The sequence below is a fragment of the Trachurus trachurus genome (assembly GCF_905171665.1).
Source record: "Trachurus trachurus genome assembly, chromosome: 24".
NCBI lineage: Eukaryota > Metazoa > Chordata > Actinopteri > Carangiformes > Carangidae > Trachurus > Trachurus trachurus.
Window position 1 is genome coordinate 17,982,587 of NC_139910.1, and position 26,007 is coordinate 18,008,593.

General features: G+C 42.9%; 2 protein-coding genes across 3 annotated transcripts; one reads left to right on the forward strand and one right to left on the reverse strand.

Annotated features, from left to right (window-relative positions):
* Nucleotides 1-1,592: 1,592 nt before the first annotated feature.
* mcm9 (minichromosome maintenance 9 homologous recombination repair factor) lies at nt 1,593-12,617 on the reverse strand (the record flags this gene model as incomplete). Its single annotated transcript, XM_084000118.1, has 15 exons — nt 12,503-12,617; nt 10,916-11,101; nt 10,524-10,677; nt 9,139-9,245; nt 7,823-8,029; nt 7,403-7,484; nt 7,052-7,249; nt 6,823-6,948; nt 6,376-6,495; nt 6,036-6,210; nt 5,508-5,710; nt 4,897-5,100; nt 4,257-4,339; nt 3,701-3,846; nt 1,593-3,093 (listed from the first exon to the last, which is right to left on the reverse strand). Exons 2-15 carry the CDS (start codon nt 11,078-11,080, stop codon nt 1,593-1,595), a joined length of 3,471 nt encoding a protein of 1,156 aa, XP_083856244.1. The 5' UTR covers nt 11,081-11,101; nt 12,503-12,617.
* A 1,032-nt stretch (nt 12,618-13,649) lies between these two features.
* Nucleotides 13,650-24,016, forward strand: cep85l (centrosomal protein 85L). 2 transcript variants are annotated; one of them, XM_084001354.1, is made up of 13 exons: nt 13,650-13,951; nt 16,044-16,208; nt 17,426-18,285; nt 19,312-19,397; nt 19,850-19,967; nt 20,054-20,221; nt 20,308-20,460; nt 21,260-21,414; nt 21,942-22,059; nt 22,149-22,199; nt 22,895-22,972; nt 23,077-23,257; nt 23,355-24,016. In XM_084001354.1, exons 1-13 carry the CDS (start codon nt 13,903-13,905, stop codon nt 23,516-23,518), a joined length of 2,346 nt encoding a protein of 781 aa, XP_083857480.1. In that variant the 5' UTR covers nt 13,650-13,902; the 3' UTR covers nt 23,519-24,016. The 2 variants fall into 2 exon arrangements, with proteins under 2 accessions (XP_083857480.1, XP_083857481.1); XM_084001355.1 differs by having other exon boundaries at nt 21,263-21,414.
* Nucleotides 24,017-26,007: the final 1,991 nt, after the last annotated feature.

Consider the following 26,007-nt stretch of genomic DNA (forward strand, 5'->3'; position numbering starts at 1 on the left):
GCCTCGCTTCCAATAAAACACACACTCGCGTTATAATTGCGATCAGTGAAATATATAACAATATAAAACACAATTTAAAATGACAGTTGATGTTGCTCTAGTTTATATGGATAAAGCTTCATATTTAAAAGTAGCGCAAGAGCTGTCAGAAAAATTAAAAGCAGCCTCCTCTCTTGTCATATTTGCAGCAACACTGTTGCTTCAGGCTGTGATCGTGCTTTTTTTTAATATCGCTCACTCTCTCCATTAAAACAATTGCACTCGTCTTGGCTGAAATCAGCCCGTTGTGGATCCATTTCGTGCGGAAGTAGAATAATATGACGTCAAACGCCCCCTTTTATGTGAACGCGCGCAGAGCACAAAGCTGAGAGCCGGACTTGACTAATTAAGTTGATAACCACCGTCACAGTACCGTTTAGCTCTGATTGCGGACTTGAGGGTTTGTTGAGCTGCATCTTGAGCACAAAGCCTAGGTATGATGAGCCTCCTTCGCAGTACAGGCCTCAGGTTTATCCTATAGAAGTGAATAAACTCCATGTTCTGAGCTCTGCCTATCTTTGATGCTTTTTTGAGGATTTTTCTGCCTCCTGTCTGTGGACTTCGGCCCATAGCTAGACTTCCTCCTCCAACAAAGTGGAATGAAACTGTTGCAAGTAAAAAGCAACAAACCCCAAAATCTGGTTAACACTTGTGAACCATTGCAGACTGACACATGCAGCCTTTGTCAGTTCTAAGGTATTCACACACACAAATTCAACTGCTGTGCCATTTCTGTCCAAGATGGTGGGTGACATCCCAACATGAGGGGGGCAGAACTACGGGGAATCAGGGGAAGAGGAGCATTATTCTGACAAACAGCCATTCACTGTCTGACATCTGTATGTCAAAACATCTACACCTACAAGATTAAAATAAATATTTAGCTCCTCTACTCTCATCCTGGCCTTCTTTTCAGATTGCATGGGGATCAAAACATCCCCAAAACACTCCAACCGTCTCCCATCAACCAGGCTAAAAATGATTACATGAGCAATAATATCAGAGCTACTAGTATGAAGTCATTCAGCTCCTTGGAGTCATGCTCTTAGTCCACAAGACCAGCAGTGGACTCTTTCCCTAATTTTGTAGTTGCCTGCGTGACCCATCCTGTTACAGTGTCGGTTACTAAAAACAGAGTCTGCCTCAGACTTCCTGACTTCATAGTATGTTGAAATACTTTCTCGCAGAGGGGAACTTTCTAGAAAAGAAGAACTTAGTTTTGTCCACTCATGGCAATATGAGACATTTTCCGATTAAACTCAGCAATAAAACTGATATTCCACAGAAGCTTAGCACAGTATCTTCACTCAAAGGCTCACTTACTAGCTTTTCTCTTCTAGCGTTCCGGCGGCAACCCCCTTGTGGTGTTGACTGCAGACTGGCTAATACTGAAGAAATATGAAAACAATGATGAATCATTCAAAGTACAAGAGGAGCATGTTGAACATCTGAAACAGTTGAACTGTTTTATTTATTTTCAGGCTGAAGCAGGCGATCGTACGTCTGGCAGAGAGCTGTGCTGACCTTATTCTCTCTGATAGAAACCTGTTATTTCACAGTCTGACTTTCTTTGATACCTCTTGGTCCCAGTCAGTGTCAAAAAGGTTGTTAGTTAACTCTGTAGAGCCAAAGAGGGACAGTCCTGAGAAGCGACCCTCAGACCCACCGACACTTGGTGGGAGGGCCAGCTCGAAACACTTCCTCTTCTTCAGGTTGACAGAGCCGTCGCAGTGAGCAGCTCCGTCGCTGATCAGACTGTTTGTTTCAGTCGGTGAGTCCGGCCCTCGCTCAGGCTCCTGTCCTGGTGGGAGTCTGCTGACAAGGGGGGGTGACACATGCTTTACTGTTCCCGTGGTGACAACAGGTCCAGTCTTTCCGGTTGAGGGGATGTGTTCGGGGGTTGTACCGACGTCAGAAGCACCGTTTGCTTTAGATGAACCTACAGGAGCAGGACTTGCGTGGGTGAATGAGAATCTGGAGAGTTTAGCGAGTGTTGCGAACGCTACGGAGGGCTTTGAATTAGAGGGTGGGCTACCAGCCGGGCCATCGGACACGGTCTTATTAGCAGTGTTGAGTCTCAGTCTTTGTTGTTGACCCAGATCTCCTGTATCATGGCTCGGTTTTGTTCTGACCACTTGGTCCTTTCCACGGGGAAAACCATCCACGTCGTCCAGTTCTGTTGGTGGGAAACAGGCTCCATCTTTAACCTGACTCCCCTCCCTCTCACAGCCAACATGTTTTCTCCGGTCCAGACTTTGGTTCTGGGTCTTGTTCCTCTCTGTGCCTGTAGGTGGCCCGTCACCACTACATTCACGTTGTACCTCTGAGTTGAATGACATCTTCTTCGGTTTGAATATAAAGTCTGACAGTTTTGAGTGGAGGTCTTCAGCTACGACCTTCTCTCTGAGCACAGCGCACACGCTCTTAGTCCTTGATTGGGCCCCCTGCTCTTTGCCTAATGACTGGTTGTCCTGGATCTGGTCATTTCCAGCTGAGGAAAGTGTGGTGGTGGTGCTGCTGCTGCTTCTGCAGCTGTAGGAATCTGAAGTTGGATTTAAAGGATCAGTCACATTTTTACTTGCAGTATTTATGGGGTCACGTCTTTCTCTGTGTCCCCCTCCTCCCTCCTTGTCACTCGGCCTCTGGTTTAGCTCCAGGCCTCTGAGCCGTCTGTCTCTCAGACTCTTGGAGATTTTCTGAACCACACACTGCTCATCAGTGTTTCTAACAGAGTGCGCTGACCCCTCTGCGGCAGAGCTCACTGGTCCAACCCGGTCTGTGTTACTCTGAATGTCACAATGACTGTTTGAATGTTTGATCGCACTTCTATTCAGGTTTTCTTGCGTTGATGTAATCATAGGTGCAGTCATGTGATCTGGCGAAGTGATGGAGTGGAACCAGTCCAAGCCACTCTCCCCTCTCACATCACCCTGACAGTCACTAGTGTTGTGACGGCGCTGTGTTTGGCTGATGCCCGTTGTGTCTCTGAGTTCATGCTGCTGAGTATCTGCTCTTGGATCATATTGGGAGGTGTCTGGCGCGCTGCTCATCAGCCTGGTGAACACACAAGATGAGAAAATACAACAGGATGAGACAAATTAACTCTACTGGTTACTTTCATCACTGTAAAGAAACAGGGCAAAGTACTGTATGCCTTTTTTATGAAAAAAAAAGGCAATGCCAATAATATTTCAGCAAACAATTGTTTCCCATGAGCAGGGAATGAGGCCACACCCCCTGTGTGTTTGTTGTAATTTGAGTGTTTCCAGTCATTGTTTCAATGTCCTGTCTGACAGCACATGAACTATCACAACATTCTTTGAAGTTTTTACAGCTTTTACATCAGATGCATTAGTGTTGTGACTGGTTCCATCAGTGGAGTCTGAGACTGAATTTCTTTCCCAGTCCAACCGTGGAGCCAGTGCTGCTCTGTCTTTACTGAGTAAACCCCAGAAGCTGCTAAAGGGTCGAGCTGGACACAGAACACACATTTTCACTCAATTATAAGTCTCCACAATCCTATGTGCCCCTCGATTACACCCAGCGTGGAAACAGTAAGGAGAGGGTGTGCTGAATCTTTGAGCCTTATCAACCCATCTAAGCAGCAGCAGCATTGATAGGATCTAAAGTGCTTTTATTTGGCATGGAGACGGTCACTCGCCTTGCCATCCTGTCCATCTCCCTCTGAAGGACCAGCGGCAGGTTCAATCCCTCCAACAGCACCTGACACTGGGTCTGATACTGTTGACCGGGGTCAGCAGGAAATGCTGTGAGTAAAGCATTCACATTTCCCAGCAGAGCACCGCCCTGGGGGAGAAGAGCCAGTCAGTATGACCACAGTATCTACACACGTGGACAAAACTGTTGGTCCCCTTCCATTAAAGAATAAATATTAAAATAGACAAGGCCATTTTCATTAGTTTGTTTTTTTAAATGATTCTGTTGAACCACAATTCAAAAGCATTTTTGATTTTCATTACTCAATTTCCAATACATTTTTATTGATTATTACATTTGGCAGTTTTAAGTTATTTCCGTGACTATTGTTTTTATTTCTTTGACAGGAGGGTACCAACAATTTTGTCCACCTGTGTATGTCTAGATGAAGCAACTGATATAATCTATGACTAAGGTACCCATGGTTTTACAGATACAAAGAGCAAAAGATGAAATTATGTTGGAGACCATCACTTGAGTAGGGAAGTAGCTCGTCTTACCTGCATTGAACACTCCATGACAGAGACGGCCATGACAGCATCCTCTACAGTCACTGTCTCTCTGTACATGAGCCTGGCATGAGCTGCAAGGTTAAAACAAGTCTGTGTCAGTGATGCAGCTTCCAACTGCTTCTGTACATCTCTATTTATATCTTTATTTATATCTTGCACAACACAACATTTGCTATCTAAAGTGTGAGTGGTGAGGAGGTTGGGGTCAGGGCACTTCACAAAACAATTAGAGTAATTTTTTTAAGCTGATGATATCAAGAGTGTGTTATCATTTTTTTCCATGTGTCTATTATTTAAGAGGAAAGTCGCTCCAACCCCTGCAGCACAGTGCTATTTCGCCAAACACTTTATACCATTGCGTAACACTTTATAATAGGTACACATTAGTTAAGCATTAATAAATACTGAATTCGTCATTTAACGCATGAATACTCTTTAGTATGTAGTTAAATAAACACAGTTTAAAATGTTTTACTCATCGATAAGCACTAACTGTATTTATAAACTACATACTAATGAGTATTCATGCGTTAAATTACCATGTATATCATGGTATAAATATCGCTCGACAGTATTGAGATATTCATTTGTAGATGTCGGCCACCTGATACCAAAACTTCTCCCTCACCTTCAGCCAGCCTGCTCAAACTCTCCAGCATTCGGATAGTGGTGCGGGCAGCGTTGCGGCCGTCGCTTCGTCTCTGCAGCTGGTAGTAACGGGTCAGGATGCTGTTGGCGTCCTCAGACACCTGCGGCTTCAGGCGTTTAATCACAGTGAAGTAGGCCTTCATCTTCTCCATGGACCACAGGCCGGAGGCATCAGCAGGCATTCCTGACGGAAAAACCAGTTCAACCATTCAATTGACTACAACGTGACATTGTACGTGATCGGATGGTGTTTTTCCAGGCTTGTTCGTTCCCCAGGCAAGTGATTTATTTCATTTTTGTGAAAAAGCCTTTATTTACTCAGTTGCAATCGGGTGTTAAGAGGATTTCTAGCAGATTAGTAAAAAATGCTCCAGAATAAGATCTCCAACCCAACCTTTAACCCATGTTTGAAATAAACTGCTTATACCTGTGGTGTTAAGATTTTAGAAGGATGAAAAATCTCAGATTATGTCAAATAAGTTTCTTACCAAGCCGTTTAAAGGCACAGTGAACTTGATATATATCTGAATTGTGATATAGTGAATTAAAAGTGATACAATCTGTGTCATTTGAGAATTTTTCCTGCTGTACCTCTGTTATCCAGAATAAAAGAGGAGATGACACGGTCCCACTCTGCGTTCCTGGTGTCCAGCAAAACTAGGACCAGGTCGAATCGACTCAGGAGAGGGCTAGCCAGAGCTACGTTCACAGACAGTGGCTCGTTGGGGTTGTACTGGCCTTTAGGGTTGGTGGCTGCCAGGATAGTGGTGCGAGTGTTCAGCTTACACACTATGCTTGTAGGGATAAGAGAGCAGAGGAGGATACAGAACAGGGAAGTCAACATCTTATCCTTGCTCAGATTTCTGTAGGAATAGGTCTATTGTAAAAGCAAGTCCTACGTTACTTAGCGTTATCAGTTTATTTCTGCAAAAACATTTTAGAAAAGAATTTAACCACAAAACACTAAACTTGGTTGGTTTCTCTCAAAAGATTTTAAAATCTACTAGATAAATTGCTTTGACATTTTGTGCATATTTTTTCATTTCAAAATTATTTCAGTATTATTTGCCTTGCCTAGGATCATCCTTGAGTGTGTGGAGATGCATGACTATTACCTACCCAGCTTTGGCCACACTGATAGACTGTTGCTCCATGGCCTCATGTATGCTGATGCGGTCATGTTCCTTGATGCTGTTGAATTCATCAATGCAGCACAAACCGCCATCTGATAGGACCAGGGCTCCGGCCTCGAGGTGCCAATCACCTCCGTCTTTCACCGCTGCTACTGTCAGTCCTTCAGCAGATAACATGATGTGTCAACAAACTCAGTCAATGCAGCATCAAATAAACTGGTTTCTTAACTTCATATGCAAGTATGAGCTGGTCAAATCAAGCTTGTCTTGATAAACTGATGATGAATGGTGAAAGTGAGTCACTGATGATGACACCCAGGACCCACCTGCACTTGTTGATCCAATTCCAGCTGTGAGCACAGAGCGAGGCATGATCTTCGCTGCATACTTTAGGAACTGAGACTTCCCAGTCCCAGGGTCACCAACCAGCAACATATGACACTCACCTGAAGAGCACAGCATCATACAAAAGGTCATATTTTTCATGTTGCACTTTCCATACAGCATGATCACAGTATGGAAACTGTGATATTGCCTTCACAACATAAAGAAGTTCTCTCTGTTAACTGAGCTGAGGACATATGGCGTCCCTGGACAACCCCAAAACAATAATGCATGTATGATGGTGCACAATTTTGTGTCTCCTTCCTTAAATGATAGCAGCAGGATTATACCATCTATCTTACTGACATGAGTCTCAAAATGAAGGTTGGTATCAAATAGGACACCCAGGTATCTGATAGGCTTAAGAATAATAATAAAAAAAGAGTTACCCCTGATCTTGGACCCTGAAGCATCTATCCTCTGCACCCCACCGGCCAGCACCATTGCTACCGCCAGTTTTATCACATACATGCCAAACACCTGTGGACACAGGCTCAACAAAATCTGGTTCCTCCCTGAGGACAAGGGAGAGAGAGCAGCATTAAAAAGATATAACAATAAAACAAATAAAGAATATAGTTGAGTTTCAGTTATAATGTTATGTAAATTGTTTCATACCAGCAATGGGGTCGTGTTTGTAGTTTTCCCAGAAGTCTTCAAACTCCTGCTGAACATCTTTCAAAAGCAGAGCAGCAGCCTGCTGGTTGTTCACCTCTATGTTGTTAGCTTTGAGGACCAGCTCCACGTCACAGCGATTGCCATCATAGAAGGGCTTCCAGCGCTGGCACATCACCCCATAGACAGTCACGTCGTCCCCTGAGAGCAGGCCACACAGTCCACAGTTACTGAGGGATACAGCTCAAGCATGTGAGGCCAACACTGCCAACTTCCATGATGCAACAGTGCTTTGGCTTCAAAATTATCAGTCAGGATGCTGAGTGTCTAATCTCACAGCTTTCCAGCTCTTACCAGATTTACAGCTGTCGACAAGGTCATCTTCAAGGACCACCACCATGGAACGAGGAATACTGCCCACTGACAGCCTCTGGACCTGAGGTGATTGGTGAAAATATGTAAAATGTTGTTATAATTACTGTGTGAAGTCTTGAGTAAGTAAGTAGTCTCGACCACCAAAATCTAATGTGTAATTGTGCTTGAGTCCAGGTGAATGTTCGTGTCAAGTTTTAAGGGATTCCCTTAATACATTCTTGAGATGTTGTAATAAGGGAACCAAAATTATGTTGTGTGAGGTCACTGCAACCATGAGCTAATATCACTACCACGAGAATGGGACGGACAGACAACTTGAAAACAGCTCTGGCTAGCGCAGGTGCCGAGGCATAAAGATACTAACAATACTCAGTCAGAGATCTGTCATAGTTTCCCTACTTGTTCTTGTATTTTGATCTCCTGATAGTCCCTGCAGGCAGCAGGCTCAGATCCTCCAGACAGACAGGTGAACTTGAAGGAGGTACAGGCGTCAGGGTTGGGACAGGCGACCGGCGGGACGAAGATGTAGAACTGGTCAAAGTCGGCCTGCATGGTGAAAACATGACGACACTTTGCGCACATGTAGTCACGCTCATACTCCAGAACCTAGGAAAAGTGGAGAGGGCACTGATTGTAATGCAGCTCACAGCAAAGACATGACATTTAACCACACAGTTGTGTTTCAATTGTTCAGTCAAGAACTCAGGGTGTGTACAGGTATAAAGCTTAAATTTAAGACGTGAGTAATTAGAGTTATGATAATACGATGATAAAGGATGCCTACATGATAAAATATGAATAAGAGTCAAATGGTGGTGATTGGTCTCTGACTGATATGATTATATGTGACGTGACGACTGAAGCATCAGTGTGTCAGCAACATGTTAATGTTGTAGGTGCTGCAGTGGAGCCTGTGCAGTTACTTGGACACCAGATAAGCAGTTGTCACATGACTAATTACAAGGGACAGAAGAAAAAAGTTCAGATGAACAAATCTGATAACAAATATAGAACTTTTTCTCTAATTTGTTACCACGCATTGCTGTTTGTAAAACGTCAAGTTCACTATAGTTCATTTTTTGCTCATAATAGCATACAAAGTCTATAATTACATGTACTGCAATTGTTCAGTGAGAAAATGGAAAGTTAGGTCCATTTTCTCCCTGAACGACAGTTCCAAAGTTAAAGAAATGAATTAACAAAAAAAAATTATTTATTGTTGCTTTTTTTTTTATCTCTCTATTTATTCGATGTGCAATTTGCATTTCTTCACATTTATCCATTTCTTTCTTGTATGTGTTGGTGTGCATGTCTTTGTACATTGACAATAAAGGCTTCTATTTCCATTTCTAAATATATTACACATTTATGAACCAGTTTTTTTGTGTGCTTAGACAAAGTTGTTCCTTCGTTTTTGTATTTGTTGTGTCTTGTAATCTCATATGGGATGGGCAACAGTGGTGGCATGACACGAAAATAAAAAAAATTCATTCATTCATTCATTCATTCCTTCGAGCTAAAAGGCAATAACAAAAGCCTTGTATTTATATTTTTGTTGAGTTGTAGATTAGTGATTGAAGCCTGTAAACTGTTATTATAATGGGCAGATTCAAGCAAAGCATTTAAAAGCTGTTGTCGGAGGATACGTAGGAGAGGTGAAAGCAGCATTCAGCTCAGTTTCAGCCAACTGCTAAAAAAGTGAAGCATGATATTACCTTGGCAACACTGGTGCGTATGACAGTACCAGTGACGGATAAGAAGTGCCCAACGTCTCTGGACCGGGGAATAGTGTCTCTGGTCAGTTCTGGACACACCGGCAGACCTGGGTACACATGAGAGTCAATTACCAAAGAGGTAGTGACCTTAACAGATCAAAACAGCTGCGATCCAAACACTGTAGCACAGCTGGACTTCAGCCATGCTATCCAGGCTTTGATGCTCTACTGCCTTCTTCCTGAGGGGAGGGGGACAAACTTATTCCTTTTTTTACACACATGATCAAGTGTTTTGTCTGTTAGCTTGTATGAAAGATGCCACAACCACAATCTAGCCACATAGTGCAACCTTAAACTTTTGTATTTACATTTTTGACCATTTAATGGGACATACTGTATGTGTGGGCGGGGGTTAATTACATGACATTTAACGCTACATGATGTTACAGAACAGCCAGACACAGGAAAGGGTCTGACTGAGATTAGTCTTTGGACAAATTTAATCAGAATTATGGATAAGTTGTCAAGTATGTATTGTGTATATGTCATACACTTTTTGGTCGTGTTTCACACTCATTCACACACTCCTTACCACTAACAAACTGACCTGCAATTGCACACACAGCTTACTCCATTTTTGTACTTTATTTTATTAAACCATTTATAAATACACAGCTTTTCACACACTGGTGAGGTAGGTTGTGATGATATTAGAAGATTTCACATAGTGTAGAATCAGAGCTTTACTATAAAATGTAGATTCTGGGTTGTTCACACTTTCCCATTCTGCTTTATGTTCACTCAGCCGATCTTCTGGAGCTGATCATGTGACCCACGTGTTGCTCAGACATGTCTCTGATGTGTTAATAACTGGTTTCCTTTTGAAAGTGTTAATCCCCTCTCTCTGCCTGTTCTATCCATGTGACAGTTTGATGGTGGGAAATAGTCAGTCCTTCAGTCTTTAAACTCCACTTGCCCTAACTATGAACTCTTTAATAGCTAGTGACTGGTGCCGGGCCGGCGACGTCAGCTACACTGATCATCATTAAAATTCCATAATATAGTCTTTGCATTTCCTAAAATCATGGGATTAGGATTCCCATAAAAAAAATGATGTGATACTCTCTGTGATACTCTCAGGGATTTCACGGATAAAGTGTAAAACACTTCTTAGACGTGTTAATAAGAGACAACACCATCCATTATCATCACTGCTAGTCAAGGCAGCCAGCAGATTACTGCTTCCAAAAAACAAATGGCATACATAGGGGCAGAGAGGAGGAGAGAGTTCATGAATGACAGTCTGAATACCACACAGACTAATGCGATGCAAGTTTTGAGCAGCATCTTGTAGCATGTGACCATCACTTTTACACTTGTCTTACCTGTAATACGGGCATGAAGAGTGTGTCTAATTCTCTGCTCTTTTCTTTGACCTCCAGGGGAAGTACTCTGTGATAACTCCACGGCTTTTCTGTGTAGTACTTTATCAAATATTTCCAGGACATCATGAGGATAGGCGTTGAAATAGTCTCCGACCTGAGGCCACACATTAGACCACGGATTATACAAAATGTATGTAAACTTGTCTAAACTATCAACTGATATTAAAAAATAACGATATGAGTCATTGATGGTTTTGTTGTAACATGGGATGAGTTCTGTAATATGTTATAGATACTGATTACATATTCACTGCAGAAAAAAAATCTTTTAACATAATGATTGTGTTTATTTTTAATGCAGTAGACTGTGTTGTGAATTGTGTTGACATTACCTCCATATTCGCTTCAAACAGTGTCATGGCGTTGACAACAACAGGCTGATGGGTCTCTTCATTGTCATCTTCAATAACCTGGAGGATGTCGTCATGGTGATGCTCGGTCAGGTAGGCTTCAAAAACCCGTCCAATCAGGGCCTCCTGTTCTGAGCTAATCGCCATACTGTCGTGATGCGATGCGATCTCCTGGGAGAAGACGTGAAACATGCAGAGGTCTGGGTTTGATATTTATCAAGTAATCATCATTTCTGACATTTCATAAAAGAGCTCATGTTTACTGAAGTTAAATTAGCTACAGTTCACAGAAGCAGATCATAAACATGTGAAATGATGGATGTCACTGCTGGCTCAACAAATGCATCCTTTCAAACCATGCTACTGTACATAAGATCTTTGTTGAATATTACAAAAGGGCTGGAAGGAACTAACAATTAATCTTGACTAACCTTGTTATTATCGTCAATCCATAAATTGTTAAACTCTGAAAATACCCACCAGTTTCCTAGAGCCATAAGTATTATCTTCAAATAGTTTATTATCTGACCAACACTCCAGTTTCTAAAGACACTCAGTTTTACCCAAGAGGCATCTCCAAGCTGAAGTTTGATATATTTATTTATCTGCTTGTTTATAGTTCTACTCTACATAACATATGATGAGTATAAGCTCACTCATTTCTTCATTAGGAGCAACACACATTTTCCCATTTCCAGTCAATTTGCCTTTCTTATCGGACCTTACACAAACACACACACTTGAAGGAGTGATGTCATGCACAAGAGCACACACACAAAGAAGCCAGAGTGATCTACAAACTATACAAACAGATCTGTCACTTCACGTGTCTCTGTGTGAGCATCATATCGGTTAATGTGTTTTCAAAACTTATTTCAAAGCTACACTCGCCCTTTAATCCATGACAGCACAGGTGACCTGTGTGTTAAGAGTGTTTGTGCTCTGAAATCTGTTACAGCAGTGAAAGGGGCCAACAAATTAGAGACTTGACGACCCAGATACATGTCAGTTTTACTAGAAGGTTTACTGTGTAAATGAATTACTTTCTCTCATTCATTCATGGTACCTCTCTGTATTTAATCATGTGTTTGTCACACATGTTCATATCTAAACTAGACTGACTCTCCACCTTGTTGTGATGCTGCTACTCCTGACTGAACTGTCCACACACACACAGTTTGTGAGCAGTCTCATTTGACACAGTCAGCTGCTGTGCAGAGAGGAGAGCACAGGCTGTGGTGGCTACAGGAGCCTATGTTGCTGTCAGACACATGTCAGCCGGCTGCTGGACACAGCTGTGCCATAAGTGGCAGATTGGTTGGCAGACACACTCCTGCATTTACTACTTTCTGTCATGCTCAGCTCCAACGGGTGCCTTATACATGCTGGCCTGCTTTGATATTTCTCACTGACAGCGACATGTAACTAGTAGCTGTACTTCCTGATTGTTCAGTAGTCGTTGTTTTTTCATTATTATTGAAGCACAAAACTGCAGCTAACGTAACTCTGCTCCGTCGTTTCAGTGTCCGGATACGTAACTAATGAAGTCTGTAACAGTCGTAACGTAACTTACTGACCTGTGGTGCAGCAGGAGTCTCGCCGCTGCACCGACCTGTCCTCACAGCTTCAGGCTGATAACATGAAGTGTTGAGGTTCAGGTTTGAACAGGAGAGTTTCAGCAGCAGCGTCTTCACACACCGGGCTCACAGCTGCTCACCGGTTCACGGCTCCTCCACGGTTGTTTACTCTGCTTCCCCGGTGGAAATGAAGCCTCAACGCCTCTTGTATTGCGCGGGCTTGACGTAGTGAGGGCTGCTGCTTCTTCTTCTCCTTGAATGGCGGCTGGCCACCGACACTGTTGTGCACTGCCGCCCCCTGTGGTGACGGGGGGCGGCTCTGGTTGTGTCTGGCCCATGGATGTATTATATTAACGGTCTGGCCTAGTATCACTGCAGTCCCATATTATGTCCCTGCAGTGCTGTGGAGGCTGATTTCAGCTCGCAGCATTACAAATCTTATCAAATAAAACGTTATTTATATACATGGTTTGAAGCACAAAGTGCTTGACATACAGTGAAAGAGACATAACTACCCCCTTGATCCAGTGTTTTACACACCACACCTCACATGCTCAGTTAGCCAATACATACAAACCGCAAAAAAGTGTAAAAAGTTATTGAGCCTCTAACCAACACATTTTTTTTATTGATCAAGTATTACAGAACCAACAAGGTCTATACATTGATGCAGAACAGCACATTCAAAAAAAAAAAAAAAAAAAATCCAAAGCATTATAGACCATTACAAAAAATATAGTTTAAAGAAAATAGGTGATGTAGGCTAATTGACAGGGGACCAATACATTTATAATTATAAAATCACAGATTTATCTGGTTTGAGAACTGATCGAAATATTAGGGAACATGTAAAACACTAAACAACATTTTTATGTAGAAAAGTTACAGAATAGGCTACAACTAGTAATAGGCCTACCTACAGAAGTATTAGCCAATAGGACAACAGAGACACAGCTGTGCGCCTCCTCTGCCTGTAGTCGCAGTTGTACCGTAATTGCACGAATAGACGCCCGGAGAGAAACTGCTCGTTACTTTACACTGAGGAGCGACATGACTGTCCTCGGCTAGTGCGTGGTATCATACCGTAGCCTACATACCGTGCCGTGCTGTGCGGTGCCGTGCTGGCAGTGCTGCGGCGCAGCTGCGTAGGTGGAGTCTGCGGAGAAGGACCGCTCGGTTTACAGGAAGGGTCCCGTTATCTGGCGGAGCGACTGGCGGCTTTAAAGGCCGAGGACCTCCGCACGAGGATTTAGGTGTTTTGTGCCATAATGTGTTGAGTGATGCGGGCGCAGTGTTTTCACACTCTGGACTTGTGTTGTTTTTCCCTTTGTCCTGTGATCGGTCTGACGGTCCCAGCGCTGCAGCTGTGGTATCAAACCCCCCGACCCCAGGATGTGGTTCAGAGGAGATCTGGAGGATGGATACGAGTCTAACAAAACTGGTGAGTTAACGGAGTCGGAGAGGCTACGAGTGGACCGGATGCGGTGATTGTGTTTTAAAGGCCGAGAACAGCAGCAGCAGAGCAGCTAGCACACACACACACACACACACACACACACACACACACACACACACACACACACACACACACACACACACACACACACACACACTGCACTGAGAGTGATACTAAGCTAAGGAGCTGCACGAGCCCATCCTCAGTAAAACATCTGGACTGGTCCGCTTCTCTGGAGCTCAGGTGATCCAGCTGAGTACAGATGTGACAGATAACCACAAGACGTGATCAGCCACAGCTGCGATGTGCAGTCAATCAGTCAAGGGCAAAATAATTATTAGTGTTTATTACTTTTTTCCCCAATACTGTGTTACTAATATTGATGAATTCGTTCTGAATTACATTCAGTCCAACAGAGCAGCAGTACAGTATGTGCTGATACATTACTTTAACAGTAATGTAGGCCTGTAGTTTGTATTCAGGCTACAGCCCTGCTGAACACTGTGACAGCATCACACTATTCTGGCTCAGTGTATTTTAATCTTGCTGTGAGGCAGGCCCGGTTCTACACTGCTTTGATTGTGGGCAATGATGAGATACTGGCCGACAGACTGCTTGACCCATTACTGGGGTGCTCACTTCTTTATGTTTATGTTTATTTGCACGATTATAAAAGCAACAATAAAAGCAAACAATTAAATTGAAAAAAAAATACATGTGCGGGTGAGGTAGAAACCCATTACGGGCTTATATTTAAACCTCACCTATAAAAGCAATTGCACAAATAGCAAAGCAAAACAAACAAAAGAAACATTAATATATCTTGATAAGCATCTTTTACAGCAGCTTTTACAACATGTACTGTTTGTTGAAAGCATTAGTTAGAATATGACACACAAGTGCTAGATGCATTTAATTTGAAACCCACTTCCACCCCCTGCCTACAACAGAGGAGGACTAAGGACTATCTAAGATCCTCAGATCAAATGTGCTGTAGCTGATAACATGTCTGCACTCAGCAGAGCAGGAAACTCGCTGTGCGATGACCTGTTAACGTTTCCTCTAGCACCACAGATTGTCATCAACTCTGGTTCAGGCAGTAGTGTGTGTTGCCCCAGGATGACTTATAAGAGCTGTGGAGAGACCCGTAATAACCTCTTTGAATTTTGATGTGTCCAATACTTAAGAAATGCATTTCTCTATTAGTGCAAATGTCAATTACGTGTTAAATATAAAATGATGTACGTGTTTGAGTCTGTGTGACTTCATCTTACTTTGGGCCGTGACTTCAGAGACAGATCAATCACCAGCTACAGTCAAGTCAGACAGCAGCTACTTCCTGTAGCACGACTGAACTCACTTCACCTTTGTCACAGCAGCAGGTTCTTCAAACAACTGTGGAGAGAGAGCTGTGTGTTGTTTCATATTTTATAGAGTTTTACCCTCAATATGTGACAAACACGAATTTATTCCCTCAAAGATATGTTATTCTAAAACCTGTTCAAACCAGACACAAGTTTACATTAGACTGCTGACTCATGAAATTAAATCTCAGCGATGTTTGATGAAAACATGAAGAGTGATGGGTCAAGGTATCTGGGGGAAAGCTCACACATCTGCTTGAGCAACATGTTCTTACTTTCTGTTAGTTTGGTATGTAGAACCAACACGAGCCCATAAGAAAATACAGTATACACCATGAACACCAAACTTCCTTATATGAAATATACATACATAAGAAAAAGATAGACTATATGTAGGGATACAGTGGTCCTGTGTTTTGTTTTGTTTTTGCCAGTGATGTGATACATTAAATCATTGTCACACATAAGTTGTAAAGTACCACATGGCTGATGGTTCTTTTATTTTGATGGCCTGTCACATATCGGCATAGTTAACAGGGTGGGAGATAGGGATACACTACACAGCAGCACACATAGCATCTCTCAGCTGCACGCAATCTACAGAAAGTAGTCGATTAGTCGGGGCATCCATAGTTTACAATTTTGGTAACCGGTGGTGTTGAGCCTGGTGTTTTTAATAAACTGTGTAACTGTCGTTTGTAATTGTTGTTCAGGCTCCAGCAGCGGCGGCTCTCCAGGATGGGTCCCTGGCCACGAATCAACCTGGCACAGCAGCCACCCCGGCCCCGGGAGCAGCATATGTGGTGGGCGCCGACACAGCACAGTATCTGACAGCGGTGACACTGGCATTGGCACTTACTACTCTGACAGTGTGGAAGGTAAGAAGTCCTATCGTATCGTTGCCCATCATGATATATATTGTATCGCCAACATTTGAGCTGTTGCTCTGTCTCTACTCACTCTGACTGTCTTCTGTTGCGTTATCCAAAGCTGCTGTTTCATTTACATCCATCTTAAGTGATTCATCTTGGTTGCACAGTGAATCTTGGGTAATAAAGGATCCACCCATTAGATTCTCTGATTAGAGGGAGTCTTTAGACCGCGACAGTCTAGTCATACTTCTGTAATCGGTCCTCAAATGCGTGATTCTTCAGATCTTAGCCACGCAGCATTGATTACCATGTTGATTAACCCTACTTAATAGTTATAAAGTTACCACAGGATAACAGAATTATAGTGTCTGTGTAACTGCCTGATGTTGGTCAGTGGTGAAAAAGACTCATTTGCATTGGTGAAAAGGTTTCACTGGTGGTTTCAGTTCATTCAGTCTTCAGACCCCATCAGTTTCATGATGAAATAAATAAAATCACTTTTACCTCCATATTCTCTCTCAGGGCCGTGAAGTAACAAAGTTACTGAGATATCTCATGGACAAAAGCATTTAGACAGTTTTTTGTGACTCTGTCAGTTAATGTGAGGTCCATTTCTCTGGGTCACCTCTCAGATGTTTCTACATTTTGACTGAAACGGTCTCAGATTAGAGCAGAAATCCTGAGGAGGAAGGAGCTGCTGCAGAGCTCAGAGACAGGAGTGTGTGGAGGGTTAAAACAGCTCTGCTGTGTCCTCCATCTTCTGAAATAAAGAAGCCTGGAACAACCAGGACTCTCCTGGAGCCTGACCCAGACTGACTGAGACATCAGGGAGAAGAGAGGAGACCCAGAACATGATGGTCCTGGATGCCGGTGCTTCCTGTAGTTTTTGACAGACACAATCGTTTTCTTTAGTTTTTTTTTTTTTTAAGTATATATTTTTTGGCTGTTTGGCTTTAATTGATAGGATAGTTGAATGGGGGAATGACATGCAGCAAAGGGCCACCAGATTCGGGATTCGAACTGGGGCCGGCTGCAGCGAGGACTATAGCCTCTACATATGGGGTGCCTGCTCTACCCACTGAGCTATACGGCGCCCCATACTCATCGTTTTTAGTTGCTGCTTTGTGAACAAGTAATTAAACCTTGTAATGTCAATGTTAGTAACTGCCTGTGTTGATGACGATGAAGAGTCACATTCTTCCTCCGTTTGTCTCTTCCTACAGATGACTCCAGCTCCAGCACCACACCGTTGTCCTTCCAGCCACTGTCCCAGCATCACTTGGGCCAGGACGACGACGGCATCCCCACCGTCCACGTCCTGCCCTCCCCGTCCTCCTCGCCCAGCACCACCTTCAGAATGACGTCCTCGCCCGGCAGCGCGGGCCACTGGAGCCGGTCCTGCCAGCTGCTCACGCCGGCCGTGTCTCACCTGGGCGCACCGAGCTGCCTGGACATGAAGGACCACCAGCCCATCCGGAGGTGGTCCTCCCTCACCAAGCTGTCCTCTGGAGCTGACAGCGGCTCCAGCAGGACGGCAGGCTATCAATACAACCCGGTGTCTCAAGGCTCTTTAGACAGAGGTCTGCTCCACGGGTATAGAAAGGAACCCCGGGGGTCTAACGTGGACCTTTATTTACCTTTGTCCTCCTCCTTGCTCTGCCATAGCTTGCTGCAGCGCTCACCTGGAGCGGGCCCCTGCTACCACTACAGCAGTAGATCTACTGGCTTGGACACCGGTCTGTCCCTCTCCTCGGCGCTGTCTTCACCGGTAAGACACAGCAGTTTAGACATGAACTTTAGTGCTTTACCAGAAGCTAAGCTGGGCCAGGGAGGCGGACATGTTTATGGCCTGGGTATACCCAAACAAGCAGACTCGCCGCTGGGTCACCAGACTGACAGAAGCTCCCCGATCCAGCCCGCACTGCGCACCCAGATGTGGCTGACGGAGCAGATGGAGTATCGACCCAAAGCCGAGCGTGGAAGTGAACCTGCTCCGATCGGCGGTATGGGGACTGAGGGCTGCGGTGGGGACGGGCCTTCGCCGTGGCAACAGGGACATCAGCAGGAACCACGGCTTAACCAGGTGAGAGGAGTGTGATAATAATGTATCAGGATTTTTGACAGAAACGTCGCTCACGTGTTTGGTCTAATCAGCCGATCTGACCACGGCGATGGGGACGACCTTAGTCTCTACTGAATGAGACATGTGGCTGTGGTTGAAAAGTCCAAATAATCAGTTTTTCAAACCACGTCATGTGATCAAGGAAAGATGTAAAGGAGAGTTCATACACTCAACTTTTCTTAAACTAACCCGATTTTTAATATATAGATTATATGACCACTAAAATTAAACAAACATTATTAAGATAACATGAATGAAATGTACTAATAGAGGAAGTTGAGAGGTTAAATTAATATATCAAATGGAAATAAGGAACTGGGCCAAGCTGAATTATATTTAGACATCAGAAGAACTTTTGACTTTTCATACATTAGTACTGGAATAATTACTTAACAGTCGCTGTGGTGCTGGTATTTGTTGGGGGAGCAATCTTTAATTTCTTATGTACATTGGTGCATAAGAAACGACAAATGCAAATTCTTGTATTATTGTAATCTTGTAATCTAACACATTATAATGAACAGACACATGTTATATATTATTTTCAAGTCTAGAGAAATCTCTTATTTTATGATGGTATGCCTATGTCTGCCAATGGCATCACTTCCCCTCCACAGTGGACCCCACAGTAAACACCAGTATTACGTCATACCAATAATGTGAAGTAAAGTTGAGGAAGTCGACAGACAATGTAGCCAGCAGACAACCTCATCAGTTTTTTTTCTATGTGTATGTGTCACTTGTTGTGGATCAGGATTACTACATTCAGCTTTAGCTCCTCTTTCCCCACTGACGTCTTGTGTGACTGTATTTCTTTATTGCTGTATATTTGAGTTTGTGTGTGTCAGTGCCATCAAGTTTATACGTGTTGCTTATGATTTACATGCCTAGAGGGAAGTGTTTATAAGAAACTGAAGAAATGACTCCTCACACAGGATCGTGATGTCATCCTTTACCTGTGCACTGTGTGTTTGTGTGTGTGAGCAGATGCTTACGGGGACCTCCCTTCCTGTCTCGACGCTGGTGAAGTTGAAAGAGGGGCTGCTGAGACAGAGAGAGCTGGAGATTGATAGGTACCACAACACCCACACACACACACACACACACACACACACACACACACAGAACTGCCCTGACTCTACACAACACACCTCAACAGTACTACAACCTCCATTCTCCTGAATCAATACCTCAAATACTGTGTCAACACAAACTGTACTCTGCTGCCTCAACCCAACACAAACGTATTATTAACACAAAAACAACAAGTTTTCACGTTTTTACCCAATTACCTGGCTTTTGTCTCCAATCTAACAGCCAGAGGCAGAGGATTATTGTTCACAAGTTGTCTGAATGTCCCATTCTCATGGACATGATGTCGTAGTAACACTTTAATGAAGCTTCTTAACATTTGACACAAACATTCACATGGACTTGAGGATGGATAAATCAGAATTTGGTGGTCAAGGTATTGACTTGATTGCTGCGGCTGCTGTATGTTGATGCACGGGTTTTTGTGTTTCAGGCAGAAGCAGCAGATCCTGCAGCTCCATGCCCGGATCAGAGAGAACGAGCTCAGAGCACAGCAGGTCCTGCAGAGCCAGAGAGGCTGGTTCGATGATCCCCACATCCTAAATACTAAGGTAACATCAATGTGATAGATAAAATGTGTACATAAAATCATTATTTCAGGTATTTTTTTTTAATAAAAGCTTTGCTTGTGTGACAGGAGTCGGTGATGAGAACGCCATGCAAACAGCCATCTGATCGGCTGTGCTGTGACGAGGAACTCGGCAGGAAACTAGCAGTGGCTGAGCTGGAAGTGCTCCACATGAATGAGTTATTCAAGCAAGTCACACACAGATACACAGAAGACATCAGGAAACTGGAGGAAAAGGTATAGAATGGGACCAACACAAAGGACTTTGTCTCGTCCTGTTGCTTTTTACTGTAATATGACATACAAGGCGTTTGTGTCCACAGATGAAGACGAGAGACCGCTACATCAGTAGTCTGAAGAAGAAGTGTCATAGGGAGAATGAGCAGAGCCATGAAAAACAGCAGCGCATAGAGACTCTGGAGAAATACCTCTCTGACCTGCCCACACTGGATGAGGTCCAGGCCCAGGCCCAGCAGGTACGCAAACTCACACACGCATGTAAAGACACACACGGACAGTGGCTCCGCGCCTGACAGTGCACACAAGCTGCTCTCCTGTCGACCTGGGAAAGAAGGACCCCAAAAAGGTGGGGGTGATCGGTGGTCGAGTGGTTAAGAGCACATCCCATGTTGGCAAGGCCCAATGCAGCGATCGCTTGATCGATTCCCGACTGTGCCGATACTGCTTGTCATTCCCGCAGAGTCTCTCCCCACTTTCCTGTCTTTGAATCAGTCAAAAAAGTCAGTTGATTGTTTGGTGCTTGAAGTTTTGACTACACCTAAAAAGGCAAGATAAAACATCAACCTTTTTGAGGTTAAATAAGCCTGAATTTAAATAACTAGATAATAAAGAACAATAAAAACCTCAATAAATGATTAAATAACTTCAACATTGACCAACTTTAATTAAAAAGCTCCTATTATGTTATATCAGTGCTCTTCAACAAAGAAAGATTTCCCACTGAGGCACTGTGTTGGGACAGTTGCTGTGATTTTTTCACGAGAAGTGGCTTGACAAAAATAGATAATTATATACCCAGTAATAATAATTAATTAGCTTTTAATAAATCTTGTATTTTGCAGTTTTACTGAAATTAGTTGGCAACACAGCTGTAACACTAGGGGAGGCAGCAGGGAACATGGTACACTATCTGTTGCTCTGATGCTCCATCAGCTGGAGGCGGTACAGAGACGACATGTTAAGAGCCTTTTGTCTTTATTTGTGTGTCTATGTGTGTGTGTGTGTGTGTGTGTGTGTGTGTGTGTGTGTGCTCAGCAGGAGGAGGTCCAGCAGAAAGCAAATAACCTGGAGAAGAGAGTGTGTCAGCTGCAGAAGAGCCTGGAGGAAGGAAGTACTCTGATGAAAGAGAAGGACGTCAAGATCAAGATGCAGACCAGGAGAGAGATGGAGCTGATTGCGTCCGTACACAGGTGCACCATCAGCTGATTTTACCTTCCGCTTAATGTGTATTCAGACTGAACACAGAGAAAATCTTCCCCTTGTCATTAATGTTCCAACTAGAAGAGCTATTTGCTTTGTCTCTTGGAAGAGAAATAGTGTTAACAGGTAGTTCTAACCAAAAAATACAGTATATGTTTGGACGTGAGGTATTCCTGCTGATAATGGGACTTATAACAATATGTATCGCTCCACTTAACGGTTGCTCCATTTACTGTTAATTAGCGTCACATTAATGCTTTTACCCATATTAGATTGAAACAAACCAGTCAGCACCAGGAAATGTTCATGTGCTGCATTTGTATTTGTGAAGCCATATGAATGATAGTAAACAAACATGTGTGATAAGTCTCGAAGTCTAGAAACTGAAACATTTGTAATTCACATGGCTATAGTTTGTGTGTTCACAGGAATCAGTGAATTAACTATACCCGGCCTTGAACATCACAGGAGACTAAGATTGTGTGTCTTGTTGTTGTGTGTGTGTCGTCTCACTCAGCCTGCAGCAGAAGGTGCAGCAGTGTCTGGACGACGGGGTGAGGTTGCCCGTGCAAGACCTGAAACGCCTGGAGGTGGAAAACACTCAACTTCTGGAGCAGCGAGAACACAGCAACAGGGTAGAGCTTAAAACACACATGCACATACACACATAAAGATAAAGGGGCTGTTAACATGTAATGTAATGTTGTCTCTGCTCCACCGCCAGCTGATCGAGCACCAGAGAGAACAGATTGAGAGACTGACCCTGCAACTAACGGTACTGTAATATCTCCTTCAAACTAACCTGACCAGTAGCCTGGAGAGTAGCTACAAACAGTACTAAAAGGACTGTACTGTATGTAATGTAATGAGCAGCACTTGCATATAAGTGAGGGTTGCACTGGCACTGATATACAGTGCAAAAACAATGACCATAGTTACCTATTCCTTAATATTCCAAATGTAATAAATTAAATTCTATATATTTTTGATTATCCACCAATTGAATTATGGTATAGCATAAGTGCATACATGTAAATAATTCAACTTGTAAATAATCAAGAAATGTCTTCTATTAAATTTTGTCTCTTGCTGTTATTGTACATATGAAATCAAACTATTTTGTCCAATGTCATGCTCTTGGGAAAAAGTCAAACACTGATCTTAATTGTTTTTATTAACTGTAGGCCTCTTCACTGCATTTTATTATGTCAGGATTCATATTGCAGTTTAACATGATGCCAATACAAAGCATGATTCTTATAGCTGTTGCTAATTTTCAACATTTGTTACATGTACATTAAAATATTCAGTTTTCACCACCATGAAACAGCAACACAACAACTGAAAGTCACCTACTACAGTCTAAGAAGTGACAGCAGCAGTTGGAGGAGATCAGTTGTGGCTTTGTACACAATCTGTATTTCTCTAATGAGGCAATCAGGCTCACAGCCACATTGTGTGCTTTGTCAGGCCGCCAGTACAAGACTGCAGAAGAGAAGACGAGAGCAGGAGGAGAGTGCGTGCCCTCCACCCAGAGCCCTACAGCAGGTAGCAGTGTTCAGTCTTGAAGTGCTGCAGAAGGAGCTGGAGGTCAATGTGGAATTCCCATCTGGTGGAAACTAAAAAGTCTGACTTTGTTTCCCATTGTGAAGCCACAGCAGGTGGACGATGGTCCGTCGGCGTATCCGTTATCCCATCCGGAGATGCCAGAAGTGGGCCGGCTGCTGAAGGAGATGTCCCTGTGTCTCCTCGACCTCCAGGCTCTGTGCAACATCCTGGCTCAGAGAGCGCAGGGGAAAGAGCCCAACCTGTCTCTGCTGCTGGGCATGAAATGTAGGTCGATACAACACAAACACAAACACACAGTGCAGCGTGGCTGTCATCACATTACCTCATGGTAACTGTTGGTACTCTGCTGTTTTCTATCCAGCGCTGAGTGTGTCAGCAGAGGAGAGCGACTGCAGAGCAGTGGCAGAAGAAGAGCTGAGGTTCAAGCTGCTGGAGGTGGGCCAGCTGAGGAGAGACATTGATGAGCTGAGGAGGAGCATCTCAGACCGCTGTGCGCAGTACATGGGTGACAGCTGTGTCTCCTAGTGACATTGTGTCTTTTAACGGCATTCATTCTCAATACTACTTTGATAACCACATAAAGAACTATGTTAATCATGATAAGGTTCACACCGATGCAGGCTCTCACCAGACAAGTGTTATGTGTCACTGTCGTGGCTGATGTGAGCAGTCATGTTGCAGTCATGTTAGACCAGGCATGGGCAAACTAAGGCCCGCGGGCCGTATGCAGCCCATTGGGCATTTTAAACTGGCCTGTCAAATATTGGTACAAAATTGTCCAAATTATAGCAAAGACCACAAACTTTGATGAACTTGCAAAAAAGGGTGACCAACAGCACTGCTCCCACTGAAATTCAATGTAAGTTTTCTTTACATCTTACTTATATTAGTTCACACAAACACTCTCCATCCATCTGATACTGGCCCTGCCCGGCCGTCAAATTTCAAAGCTCATCGTTGCCCCTGAGAAAAGTTTGCCCTATAACTCAACCAATAACATAGGACAGAAGAACTGGGGTGGAGACAAAAAGAGGTGGGTCCTGTCTGATAGAGTTTCAGTGCAGCAGCAGATAACCATAATGTAGATAAAAGCACCAAGTTTGGTATATTTATCCCTCTTGAAATTTAAATATGGCTGCCACTGGGCGCATGGCGTCTATCTGACTTCCTATTTCTCCGACTTCCTATTTCTCCGACCATACATCTCTATATTTTTGCGTCCATTAGTCCGACCTCCCATTTCTCCGATTTAAGTAACCCTAACCCTAAACCTAACTATAACCCTCTAGAATAAGTCGGATTGATGGGTAGTCGGAGAAATGGGCGGTGGGACTGACGTAGGCTATTCTCCCCGCTGCCATAAAAGATGGCCAGAATTTCTAGCTTCTTTACCAAAAAAACACATTGAAAGGATTTTACAATTTAATCTGATATCTAATTCTCCAGAGATTTGTTTGTAATTTCCAATATGTGAAAAATCTATCAAACATAATGTAATTATGGACAACCAAAAGCTCTAGCAGCAGTGCCTAACATAATTGCTACTTTGCTAAGCTAACTTGCTATTATGCTAGACTAGTTAGCAAGCTAGTTACAATAGTTAATGAATCCTGTCCATTGAACTACTACCCCCTTAGACAATTCAAAGTAGGCCTATATAACTTTAAAGCTTGGACGTCAACATGAGAACTCACCTCAGTGTATCATTTATCAAATGTATCTGTTATAAGTAAACTAGCAGTAGCCTACAAACCTACAGGAAATTCATTATGTTTTGTTTTATTTTACTCTGAGAATCAGCTACAATAAGCTACACTGGATAAGGGATGTGAAGGTAAAGTGAAATAAATAGCAGACTTCTAGATGTTAGAAATTCTGATCTTTGTGACTGAAAATGTCTTAATAAGCAACACCGACTGCATCTGTGCTGTTTAAGTGGCAGTAAAACTGTCTCCAAGTCAGATGTGCCAATTTAACATAAATGTATTATTATAATCACATGTTAAAACAGTTCACACGCTTAAGAGTAAATGCTGTCGACAGATGATACCACCACGAGACTCCTTCCTTTTATAAGTCACCTGCAGATGAATATGGGTGATGTCCATCTGTTTTACACAGATGCAACATATTTCTCCAGCATAATGCAACATGTTATTTATCACATGCTTATTGTTTCCATCAGCCATTGAGTGCAGTGGAGCTTGCAGCCAAAAAGTCTGACATGCAGACTGAAACAGCACATGCACTTTTTGGTAGATTTTGTCTCATGTGCCACCAGACAAGTTATAGAATAAATGAAATCCATCAAAGCTAGGTGACAAACACGTAGTCTGCATGATTGAACTGTAACTTGTAACGTTTAGGTGCTCTTTCTGAGTTCTGTCTTGAGTTCATCAGTGGATGACTTGACAAGCCACTGGCTGGCTTGATCCTCTGTATAAGAAATTATTCTCTGATATTCTTTCAGTTTGACTTACTAAATCTATGAATGCCAAAGGTATGTTTATTTACAGCATTGTTCCTAAAGGTTTTTGTTCATATGGAGGTTTGATCTTATATGTCGACAAAGCAAATAAAATTATTTTTATAAAGAATATGTGGAATGTTTATTATGTGCTTCTTAAAAAACAGAGTATCTGCACTATAATATGCTTAGTAAATATAATGTACTTTATTTCTTGCTCATAGGGAGTGATAAGGTCATACATTCCTTTATTTGTCCCACAATGAGGACATTGTTGGCCTTGCAGCAAACACTCAGTGTGATTTGTGCAGTACTGAACATTAAGATTGTCAGATTCCAGGTTATATTGTAGACTGGGTGCATTATTAATCAAGGTTCCAAAATTATATATCTGCCACAAGCTGGATATTAAAGGAAATAAAATTGCATGACTTTGCATAAGAATTATTAACTTATTCATATTTCTAATAGTTTTGGCCAATAACATCTACTTATGCACAACACAGAAGATATAGGACATAAATACGGGATGTTGTACATGCTTGCT